Source organism: Misgurnus anguillicaudatus, unplaced genomic scaffold (genome assembly GCF_027580225.2).
Source record: "Misgurnus anguillicaudatus unplaced genomic scaffold, ASM2758022v2 HiC_scaffold_27, whole genome shotgun sequence".
Taxonomy (NCBI): domain Eukaryota; kingdom Metazoa; phylum Chordata; class Actinopteri; order Cypriniformes; family Cobitidae; genus Misgurnus; species Misgurnus anguillicaudatus.
The window spans coordinates 1,008,852-1,021,943 of NW_027395277.1; the positions used below are offsets into that span (position 1 = coordinate 1,008,852).

The 13,092-nt window shown below is 37.0% G+C and overlaps 1 protein-coding gene across 3 annotated transcripts in view; it reads right to left on the minus strand.

The window, feature by feature from the left end:
- LOC141362494 (synaptotagmin-7-like) overlaps positions 1–13,092 on the minus strand; it is a 128,119-nt gene that overhangs the window by 42,444 nt on the left and 72,583 nt on the right. The window contains exons 4-5 of one of the 3 annotated variants that reach the window (XM_073864653.1): positions 12,355–12,489; positions 1,783–1,950 (exon numbers count right to left, since the gene is read on the minus strand). In XM_073864653.1, the coding sequence (XP_073720754.1) occupies positions 1,783–1,950; positions 12,355–12,489 (303 nt within the window). Of the gene's footprint in view, positions 1–1,782; positions 1,951–12,334; positions 12,490–13,092 lie in introns of all 3 variants that reach the window. The other 2 variants (XM_073864655.1, XM_073864654.1) reach the window with 2 other exon arrangements.

The window sequence follows — 13,092 nt, forward strand, 5'->3', positions numbered from 1 at the left end:
ATGTATAATTTTTTTTGGGGGGGGACTTGAAATTTGGTCACCCTGGGGCACTTCACTGTGTTAATCCGGGCCTGGGTGGCACACACGCATAGCACAGTAGTGAAAGCAGCGTCAGTTCACCTGTCACTCAAGTGGCCACGCCCTTAATGCTTTAAGGCCTAATATAATTTAAAAGGACGAGTAACAAAAAGTCAACTCACTTACTGTTGTCATGAAGGGCTAAATTAGCTATATAGACCAAAAACACTATTGGTTACAGGCTGTAAAGATATTTATTTTGAAAATTTTAAAATGAGGGTCTATGGGGATTAACTCCCTTTTGAAGCCAATCTATAGTTGCCAGCTGATGAATTACAGTTTAAGTCACTTCCATTTTGGCTTCAAGAGATACTGGAAGGTCGATATATCAGTGCATCCCTAGCTGTCACGTCCAGTTAGGGGGTGTGCACACCAAAGTTTTTACGATAGCGGCCGGCGTATGTTTTCAATTGGTTCCAATGAAAGCGCAGCGTTTTTCAAAACAGCCAGCAGCTGGCGAATTTTTTCCATGCTGAAATCGCCGAGAGTTGAAAAATATTCAACTTTGGGTGAAAAGCTCCACTCGTCAATGTCAGTTCTCACACGGCCGTCCAATCACAGTGGAGGAAGGGCGGGACAAATATCACAACCACCAACCTGCTCGCAACTCAAGTATCACAGCTACCAAAGCGCTCAGCTGAAAAAACATCTGGCATTTGGCGTCCTCCAGGCGTTTTAAAAGCTTTGGTGTGCACACTACCTTAGTCGTAGTACCGCATTGGAGTTCTTATAATTCACTTACCAGGCACTGACACTTGCTTCTTTACTAGGATATTCTGCCTCTCTCACACTACTGACATATACACATTACAATTTGCTAAATTGTTTAAAAATTTCAGGACATTCAGTACTGATATTTTTTGCTGGTGGTCGTTCACGTTTAATGTCCCTCCACCATCAGTCATGTCCTTAAAATTACTTCTATTAAAATTTTACTGCACGCTAACGCTTTTGAAAAATCTGGTGCTCAGAACTCATAAGATTTGCTTGAACCGTGTAAAATACTGTCTGAAAAGTCACCCGGGACATTTGTTATCATCACACGGCTCTCTGGAATAACTTGTAATATTATCGGTTCATGTGAACCCAATTTCCTTCATTGCCTTTTCCTCCCAGAAAATAATTAAAGGATTATGAAGATGAGCTTTTTTGCATAGAAAAATGTTTATCCAAACCGAACCGTCTGCAAAAAGACCAGCAATACGTATTAAAGTAAATAGGGCCAATTTTCATTTCATGTCGACATTGAGCTCAAATCAATATTTCATATCCATTTGGTCTCTTTTATTTGGTAAGTAGCCGCATAATACGCTGGATAATGTACAGTCAGCCAGTCATTACTGAAAAAATAACCCCCTCCAGGGCGATGCAAGACCTCTCTGGTTCTCTTCTGGCTTTAACGTTATTGTCTCTCATGTATCGCATTTACAGGATGAATCAGGTGCATGATATCACCAGCTATGCTGCTTTTTGAGTCACCGCTTTGCCTGTTATGTTTTATAATGGACTAAATTGAGCTATTGCCATATCTCGGTGTTTCTACGTGCGTGAGTCAGTGGTTCGACTATTATTAGACTGCAGGGCGGCCTGGAATCTCAGCAAAGCACAGACCCACACAAAGGCATTTTTAACTTTCTTAAACCTCACACACACACACACAGCTCTCTCTATCTATCTTTTGTTTTCCCGAAGGGTTTGACTCACTTGCCGTTTTTGAAGTCTCCGGAATGCAGACGGCTTTGCACTGTCTGCCACCTGCCAGCTTTAACGCCCCCCGTCACCGCGTTCTTCAGGCTATCACTACACGAAGACCCCCCTCCGTCCCCAAATCCACCCCCTGATGCTCCTTTCTGGCCCCCGGGCACCGCACCACTGAGGGGTCGACCAGGAGGAGAGCAGGGGAGGTGGAAAGAGGAGGAAAGAGAGGACAGGACAAACATTGGGAGAAAGAAATGGTTACAGGTTTGGATAAATAATCATGTGTGCACGACAGGCGTGTGATAAACTGAGCGTGTTCAGGAAGTGCATGGTGACCGAAGAGCCAATACAAATGGACCGCCTAAGCTTTTTTCTTTTAGATGTGAACAGTGAGGTTTTGTAAGTAGTTCGTCTCGGTGTGTGCATAGGTTGCATAAAAATGGATTTACAACAAGCACGATGCTTAAAATAACCACATTTGCACCCCCAGTGACACGCTTTGCACTACTGACACCAGAAAAAGTTACAGATTTCATAGACACACATTAACAATAAAAGGGTTACTTTGAAATGTAAGTATTTAACACTGCCATCGGTCACCAGTTTCTAAACCCGGTGAAGGTCGTCATGCAAGTGTGAAGGGATTCAGCTACTTTTCAAACACTCACAATACAACACCAACAACGACAGCAGGATAACAGCAAAAAGAGATTTCTGAAGTACGTAATGAGGCTGATGGCTGCAGATTGGCACAAATCCAGATTTCATTCGCTAGCCGAGAGCAAACGGCAATTTACTTTTCTTGCAAATGTCATGCAGGATGCAGAAGCTATTGATATAAACAATTAGACAAAACTAATGTCATTTATATCGATCCGATGCCTCGCATCACAGAGGCATATCAGGAACCCGTCCAGCACCATATCTCTGCTTTTAGCATCTATTGTTGAAGCCAAGGTTATAAAGTCTAATTAAAGGTTAAATGCACCAAACGCTGCAACAAAAGACGCAGTGAATCTGATTTTGCTTGAATCTGCAACCATCATCTCAAATAAGAGGAATTTTGGGCAGCGGTCTGCATATACCCCACCGTTTTAATCCAACACATCCTTTGGCCCGCTATAACAACCACTGAACGTCTGTCCGACTGGAAGGGAAGAAAATCAAATCACCTGAGCCACCGCGGCTAAAATGTTTAATTCATTTTTAATTTTCTAGACAGCCCGGCCCATCTGAACCCCAATCTAAAATTTTGGCCTGAAAGTCCATGTGGTAGATTTGATGGACGAGTATGTTTAAAGCATATCGCTGGAGTATTTAATCTGTGCGGGTTGGATTAGGCAGGTTGGGGTTTACCTTACAGACGCTGCTGTGGAACAGAAGCTGGAAGAATCAGAAGTGCTAGAGGGACACATTTGAAATGAGCCAGATAAAGGTGAAAGGCAGATACTCTAGTATTAGGGCTGCACAATTAATTGAAATAAAAAAAAATCGATATCACAATATGGCCCTTATACCAAAAAAGGCTCAGGTTTAATTCAGTCCATTTATAGTCAACATGCGCTGTGCTCGGTTCTGTTGTCTGCTACACTTACTTCTAATACACTATTTTCGACTGACTGTGTGTAAAGTATATCACTTTTTAAATTCCAATATTCAATTTAATAATATTTTTTTCTCAGTTCACTTTTGGATAAACTTAAAGGGGTGGTTTCCCGGACAGGGATTAGCTTAAACCAGGACTAGGCCTTAGTTTAATTATGAAATGTAACTAGTTTAAACAAACATACCGTACTAAAATTATTACTTGTGTGCATTTTGAGGCAAAACAAAGGGCACTGATGTATTTTAAGATATGTCAGTACAAGTTGTTTTCAGTTTGGACAGCTCTTACATTTATTTTAGTCTAGGACTAGTCTAATCCCTGTCCGGGAAACCGTCCCATAGAGATTTGATTCCAATGTGAACACCTCCAAAAATAACTTTTTGTTGGTAAAACTTCCGGTTCCATTGTCCCAAAGTCAATGGGTTTTTGAATGGGGTTTTGGTTAGCCTCCTTATTTGAGATCTTGGGTTAACATAAGACAACAAGTTGCCACATGGGACTACAGACTTTGTTGGGACTTTAAACGTCATCATTCATGAAGTTTCCAAAAACAATGCAACAATTCCCAACAAAGATTCATCCATAGAGTACTTCCTTATCAGTGAACATGTTTATAAATGTGTTTAATAAAGTTTGAAAGAGCTGTCGGAAGCTTGGTGGTGATGACGTTGATGTTGAGAGACTGTGGTGTAGTTCGCTTGTAGCCTAATGCTTGGTACACACCAAAAGATAATCGGGCGGATTTTAGGCTGATTTCCTCCCTTCCGACAATCCTTGCTATGTCCCGATTCTTGATAGTTCTACAGATTATCTTATCAGATTTTCCCTTACCTGTAGGTGTTAAGAGTGTCCGAACCTGATCGGAAGAACGTCACAGCCGCCCCGATGGCGAATTGTAAACATGTTTAATATTTACGATCAGTAATCCGGATGTGTGGGGGAACCCCAAGGACAAACGCACACGCTCTTGAGATTATCACGTGAAACGAAACAATATCCAATCAGAAAGCGAGATGATAGAAGACTGAAGCAGTCATAGCACAGCACAAAGTGAAGTTGATGCAAAGTGAACTTGTACAGACCATGTTCTCGCTGTCCCCACCACTTCACCCAAATCCTTTTATTTTTTTCCTTGAATTTTTTATGAAAATCATTCCAAACACTATTAATGAAATTTCTTCCTGCATATCGTCCGCCATGCTTATTCTTAAGTCTTGCGAGATTTTGCTAGATTTCCTGTGTTCACAGTCGAAACTGGTTGAAAATCTGTTTGTGTGTGGTGTGCTGTCTTTGACACATTATGGCACACCACACACTTGGGGCCCTATCTTGCACCCAGCGCAATTGACTTTGTCAGTGATGCATGTATCATTCGTATTTTGCACCGGCGCACAGCTGGGTTTTCCCTCCACAGACGCTCATCGGCAGACTAGGGAATGAACTTGCGCTCCCTGGGCGGTTCAGCGCAAAAAAGGAGGCGTGTTCCAGCGCAAACCATCCCTGATGCTATTTTGCAGTTTCAAAAAACAATTGCGCCACTGACCAAAAAAAACTAGTCTAAAGTCAGTGGCGCGTTGTTCATTATGCTATTTTAAGAGCGCATGCTTGACCATAATATAAAGCGTGCACAACGTGCACACACTTTGCTTATCTAATCTACACAGATGCAACAGTTATTTTTGCAAATCATAAATTGTTACAATAAAAAATATTAACACTTGAGATAAAGGAAATCATAGTGGTGAGCATTATGGTGATAGTTTTTATTTATTTTGTGTGGCTGCGTTAAAAAATTATCATGCAAATAACGATTAAAATATTTTCATAAGTTTGTTGTGTGGCTGTATTACGTTTATTTTATGTAAATAATAATTAAAATGTTTTCATAAGAAACCTTAATGTATATGAACTTGATTTGTAAGTGTACTTTGGGGTTGAACTGCTTGCGTTTCTTGGCTTTCAGCGGTGAGGGTGGACGCAGCGATGTCCTCTGCTGGTGTCAGGTCATGTGTAGAGGCAGATCCACCTCCCGTTACACGGCGTGCCCGATTTATGCTTGCAAGCTTGGGATTCCCCCGTCTACTGACATCATTGTAGCGCTTGGCGCAACGATGGGGATGCCAGCTGATGAGACAATTCTGGCTATTTCCTCTCACGCCTGTTTAACCGACGCTGATTTGGGCGGGTTTCTCATATCCCCATATAAAACAACTTCTCTGTCTTTGACTGCTCTTACAAGAACGTCGGTCTCCTCGGCTGTGAACCGCTCCTGGCGTGCGCCTGGTAAATCCGTCATAATAATAGCAACCCGCCATGGAACTTGCGCACTTGCGTTTAAAGGGAATGTTGAATAGCGTTCTGATTGGTTTATTTGACGTATGAATGAACCTACTTCAGACCAACCCCTTATTGATTTGCGCCTGGCGCAAGAGTTATTTCTCCCGCCGGGAAAATAGCAACAGCGCCCAAGATCCGCCCACAAAGTCACTTGCGCTTTGCGCTTCGCACTTGCGTTTCAGATCGTTAAAATAGGGCCCTATAAGTGCAAAACGGTTAAATCTAGGATTTTTTATCCTCATGTTTTATCCTCAGGTCTATCACTTATTTTGATTTAAAGGTGCAGTGTGTAAATTTTAGCAGCATCTAGTGGTGAGGTTGTGAATTGCAAACAACGGCTTAGTCCACTGCTCACCCCTCTCTTTTGAAACACATAGAGAGGCTATGGTAGCTGGCACCGGACAAACATGTCATCATCGGAGACAACTTAGTAAAAAATTTGTCCGTTTAGGGCTTCTGTAGAAAAATGGCGGCACAAAATGGCGACTTCCATGTAAGGGGACCCGCGTTGTATGTAGATAAAAAGATCTCGTTCTAAAGTAATAAACACATAAAGGTTCATTATGAAAGGTCTTTATACACCCCTGACAATATAGTTTTGTATAATTTTGCATTTCTGTCAAGAGATCCTTCTAAAAATTACACACTGCACCTTTAAGATATAAAAAAAACTTTTGGTGTGTACCCAGCAAAAGGGTAGCTTTAAATTTCTAGTTAATGCATTTAGACTTCAAAATTCATAAAAGTTGTGTTTATCTGTGAAGATGATCTAATTGGACAAAATGTGTAAGTGTCATAAACTTTTGTTAAACACAGAACTTATTTTTTGCAATAATCCAAAAGTCTATGGGAATAATTAATGGATTTTTTGGTGAGGGAACCCGTGTCCCGCTAACGTCTGGGTTGGCCTAAGAAAATCCATCATCCCTGTGACACTCTATGGCCACTCTGGCGTGAAAGTCCCACCTTCCATTTAAAAGAACCAATCATCAATCAATCAATTTTCTAGGGGAGGGGCTGTATACAGGCACTCGCCAACATGTACGCATGCACAGTAGCTGAAACGACTGGAATAAAGTTTTTAGTGCAATTTGAGCTTAAGAAAAAAAGTTATGATACAGTTGATATCAGGTTTCATTGTTTGTCATAAATATGTTGTGTTTGCCCATTGAAGTAGATAGGACCCGTGTCTTGCATGACTGAAATAACTGGATGCATTGTACAGATAGCTGCGTGACTTCCCTAAAGACTTGATTTTGCTTCCTGCATTGTTTAATATCCAAGCAAAAATGTTTTTTTTAATTTTCGCCATTTAAATCAAATCACAATGCATCATATAATGTAACCAAATTGTGCAGCCCTAAATAGCACAAAGGCAAAACAGGACATTATATAACAACATGTCAAACATACAGAAACGGGGGTTACCACACCACTATCTGACTGTAACGGTCAACCCTCAACAGGAACGTACCAAAATGAGGGTTAGAAATAACAGACGGCACTGAAGATTTTTGCTTTTGTTTCTTTTAAAGTTATTGTTGATGTTAGTTGTTCGCTGGACACTGAAGCAGGAGGGTTGTCCGTCTCCATGGTAACACCCCATGGGAGGGGCAGGGAGGGGAAAGGGTTAAAGGATGCAAGGAAGAGGCAGGCAGGGCTGTGGGGATTGAGGGATGTTTAGCATCCGATTATGCCTGCCATCTTTTTTATTTTTATTACCTTATATACATTGACACTTAGTCAGTTTATATTGGGCTACATGAAATAGTTTGTATATGCTGAAAAGTCTTACTGTACAAAGTTAAGATACCATACATCATTGACCAAAATCACAATCAGTTTACATTATCTGGTCAAGTGTATTAGTTTACAGCGCCTCAGCCTCTTCGTCACTACAGCCCTGCCAGGAATAATGCTTTTAATGGGATATGGTTAGGTTTGGGTTGATATGCGGTGAAGTTAGGTAACAGCTTAGATGGGGCAAGCGAAGACATGGATTGACATAAGGTACGGTTAAGTATAGGATGATATAGGGTTAGGTTAAAGTTAGTTAGAGATTTTAATAAGGGTTGCATGCATGAGATAGCATGCAAGGGTAAAAAAAGAAAAAAGCTGGGGCGAACCAGAAAGAATCAAAATACAACTTAAATATGGGTACTGTATGTTAAGAGTTAGTTTAAAATGGGTATAATGGGATATGGTTTGATAAGGGTATGAATAGGGTAGGGTTCGTAAAGATGGATGAGCTTGTTCAAGGGATGTGTTTGAAAGCTTGGATGAGCCTGTAAGTATTGGATGTTTGGTAAGGATGGGTTTATGGGGTGTTTTGCAAAGGGTTGGATGTGAGCTTGTGTATGGGATGTGTTGGTATAGGTATAGATTAGTGATGCGCGGGCCGTCTCATAACCCGCGGGCTCCGGGAAAAGAAATTGTCACTTTATTTGCTGGGAGGGTCGTTTAAAACAAAATAAAAAACCTATGGCTTTTATTAAATATTTGCTAATATATATTTTCATATTTATTAGGCTCTTTGATGAGGTTACAATGCGTAGGTCTATCTGGCAACGTAACTTGCGTAATGTCCTTAAACCTTTGACCTCACATCACGAAAGCGCCAAGGTCAAGAATTTACATTTTTAAAAAGAAAAAGAAAGTTAAGCTGCTAAATCTAATGTAGAGGTATTTATAATTCTTCTATACAGATGAATACAACCGCTGCTTTGTAAATGTTGAAAATGTTTATCATTATCCTATCTTGTTATTAATATGACCATGCTGGTTTCTATGGTTTATAAGCGTATGCTGTTGCCAGTTTACATCTAATGGCTGTTTCAAGCACTTTTAGGCTGGATTAAACTCTTTACTTGAAGGGGTGTTCATACAGTAAGACTGACATGACACATTCATAAGCATGACATGACACGTGTCATGAACATGAAGGAGCTTTTATGCACGTTTATGACAACTGTGATTAAGTGTCATTTGTTCAATTATGTAATTTTTAATGCAAAGGTGACATTGTTTGAGATGTCTTTGTTATGACAACTTGACATAAACCAATACAACATAACTGACCACTTTTCAACAGTGATACAAACTGAATTTGTTATTAAAAAGTCATTAAGTTTGAATACAAATAGTTTTATAACAGCATCATAAATATTTTTATTGACCTCAACTACAATGATACAAATTGAGTTTGTCATTAAAATGTCATTAAGTGTTATTTAATGCTCTGTCAAAAAAAAATTATAACAGCATCATGAATATTTTTCTTGACCTCAACTACAGTGGTACAAATATAAATGACCATTAAAATGTCATTAAGTGTTAATACTCGGTCATATAGTTTTATAACAGCGTCATGAATATTTTTCTTGACCTCAACTGCAGTGGTACAAATTGAACTTGTCATTAAAATGTCATTAAGTGTTAATACTCTGTCATATAGTTTTATAACAGCATCATTAATATTTTTCTTGACCTCAACTACAGTGGTACAAATTTAATTTGTCATTAAAATGTCATTAAGTGTTAATACACTGTCATATAGTTTTATAACAGCATCATTAATATTTTTCTTGACCTCAACTACAGTGGTACAAATTTAATTTGTCATTAAAATGTCATTAAGTGTTAATACACTGTCATATAGTTTTATAACAGCATCATTAATATTTTTCTTGACCTCAACTGCAGTGGTACAAATATAATTTGTCATTAAAATGTCATTAAGTGTTAATACACTGTCATATAGTTTTATAACAGCATCATTAATATTTTTCTTGACCTCAACTACAGTGGTACAAATTTAATTTGTCATTAAAATGTCATTAAGTGTTAATACACTGTCATATAGTTTTATAACAGCATCATTAATATTTTTCTTGACCTCAACTACAGTGGTACAAATATAAATGACCATTAAAATGTCATTAAGTGTTAATACTCGGTCATATAGTTTTATAACAGCGTCATGAATATTTTTCTTGACCTCAACTGCAGTGGTACAAATTGAACTTGTCATTAAAATGTCATTAAGTGTTAATACTCTGTCATATAGTTTTATAACAGCATCATTAATATTTTTCTTGACCTCAACTACAGTGGTACAAATTTAATTTGTCATTAAAATGTCATTAAGTGTTAATACACTGTCATATAGTTTTATAACAGCATCATTAATATTTTTCTTGACCTCAACTACAGTGGTACAAATTTAATTTGTCATTAAAATGTCATTAAGTGTTAATACACTGTCATATAGTTTTATAACAGCATCATTAATATTTTTCTTGACCTCAACTACAGTGGTACAAATTTAATTTGTCATTAAAATGTCATTAAGTGTTAATACACTGTCATATAGTTTTATAACAGCATCATTAATATTTTTCTTGACCTCAACTACAGTGGTACAAATTTAATTTGTCATTAAAATGTCATTAAGTGTTAATACACTGTCATATAGTTTTATAACAGCATCATTAATATTTTTCTTGACCTCAACTGCAGTGGTACAAATATAATTTGTCATTAAAATGTCATTAAGTGTTAATACACTGTCATATAGTTTTATAACAGCATCATTAATATTTTTCTTGACCTCAACTACAGTGGTACAAATTTAATTTGTCATTAAAATGTCATTAAGTGTTAATACACTGTCATATAGTTTTATAACAGCATCATTAATATTTTTCTTGACCTCAACTACAGTGGTACAAATATAAATGACCATTAAAATGTCATTAAGTGTTAATACTCGGTCATATAGTTTTATAACAGCGTCATGAATATTTTTCTTGACCTCAACTGCAGTGGTACAAATTGAACTTGTCATTAAAATGTCATTAAGTGTTAATACTCTGTCATATAGTTTTATAACAGCATCATTAATATTTTTCTTGACCTCAACTACAGTGGTACAAATTTAATTTGTCATTAAAATGTCATTAAGTGTTAATACACTGTCATATAGTTTTATAACAGCATCATTAATATTTTTCTTGACCTCAACTACAGTGGTACAAATTTAATTTGTCATTAAAATGTCATTAAGTGTTAATACACTGTCATATAGTTTTATAACAGCATCATTAATATTTTTCTTGACCTCAACTGCAGTGGTACGAATATAATTTGTCATTAAAATGTCATTAAGTGTTAATACTCTGTCAAATAGTTTAATAACAGCATCATGAATATTTTTCTTGACCTTAACTACAGTGGTACAAATTTAATTTGTCATTAAAATGTCATTAAGTGTTAATACTCTGTTAAATAGTTTTATAATAGCGTCACAAATATTTTTCTTGACTTCAACTACAGTGGTACAAATATAATTTGTCATTAAAATGTCATTAAGTGTTAATACTCTGCCAAATAGTTTAATAACAGCATCATGAATATTTTTCCTGACCTCAACTACAGTGGTACAAATATAATTTGTCATTAAAATGTCATTAAGTGTTAATACTCTGTCAAATAATTTTAAAACAGCGTAATGAATATTTTTCTTGACCTCAACTACAGTTGTATAAATATAATTTGTCAATAAAATGTCATTAAGTGTTAATACTTTGTCAAATAGTTTTATAATAGCGTCATGAATATTTTTCTTGACCTCAACTACAGTTGTATAAATATAATTTGTCATTAAAATGTCATTAAGTATTATTACACTGTCAAATAGTTTTATAACAACATCATGAATATTCTTCAGTTCATAATGTTTTTTTTAAGTTTCCTCCATGTGTTTAACAAATAAAATCAATCATTCAAAAATAATAGTAAAAATTTATAAAATACTTTATACTTTATTGGATTTGGAGACCGATTCACCTAAAATGAAATGAAAACAAACAGTACAATAATGGGTTAAGCCATGCAGCGTTGGGTCCATATTGCTGCAAATAAAAAATAAAAAAAAATAAAAAAAATAAAAAAAATTAATAATGTTAAAAATAATGTTTTGTTCTTCAGAAAAAAAAAGTTCTGTTATTTGTCAGTTTTTTATCTATTGTGCACATACATAAAGTTAAGTATAATCTTTTGACGTGTCTGTTGCATTTTGTTAAGGTATTTAAAATTATTTGACATCGTTTTAACACTCTTAATGACATTTAAATCACAGTTTAATGTAATGTTAACCCATACAGCTAGGCATTTTCTTAAGTTTGATAATTTTTCTATGTCATGTTTATGACAGATTTATTACAAGTTATGATGTGTTGGTTTGTCTTTGCATTAAAAAGGACATAATTAAACAAAAAAACACTTAATGACAGTTGTCATAAATGTGCATAAAATCTCCTTCATTTTCACGACATTTGTCATGTCACGATTATGAAGGTGACACGTCAGTCTTATGAACACCCCATTATGTAAAGTGTTACCAAATAAAGTCTTCACTTACATTAAAATGCCTACTTACATTAGTATGTCTATTTAATAGTCACGGGTGCAGGCGGGTTGTTAAATAGATGCGAGGTGGGCTGTGGCGGGCCAAATAGTTTCATAAATGCAGGACCCGCGGGTTGGAAAAACACCCGACCCGCGCATCACTAGTATAGATGGGGTAGGGCTGGGATTGGGGTTGGTGTCTCTTACCAGCTTGACCAGAGACTCACTTGAGTGTGAGGCGAGGGTCTCCATAAGGGGCATAAGGAGAAATGTTTAGTACAAACTCCTTGGGTGGGTATGAACTCCATCGCTGCTGTACTGAACTGTTGTCATTGTTATTCCAAAAGTCTCTGTCTAGATCACTAAAGACCACAGAGAGACACACATAACTGATCAGTGGAAAAAAGCAGGTCAGCTATTCATTTCATTCATCTATCCATCCAGAGGTCATAGTAGGTTCCCATTACGATCCATCACAGGAGCTTCCCTTGTCTTTCCAAAGAGCACCGAATAAAAGGGAGGGCAAGGAAAGAGAAGTAGGTGGTAGAAAAAATGAGGAACGTTCGTAAACGGTGCGGTTTCAGAGGAAGGCTTTCTGATCAAACTGGGAAATAAAGACATCCATAAAGCAGGAATACATTCATTAAAAAGCAGATTATACCTGGCGAAATAAAACATTTTAGTCACGCAAACACAGCACAATCTTACATAAACAGAAATATATAAAACATTCTCTTTGTTGACAACAAACCATTAAGAAAAGCAATAAAACATAAAAAACGGTCCGAGCGGAAAGCGAACGACACGGTAAACACAAGTGAAGAACAGCGTAAAAGAAATGTGAAGGTTTATCAGGCAATGCACGGCGTAAGGAAGATGAACACCACCTGGAAAAGTTACAGTATTTACAGAAAGTTATTATGCAAGTTATTTCATTTGTAAAACAAATATATGATACTGATACA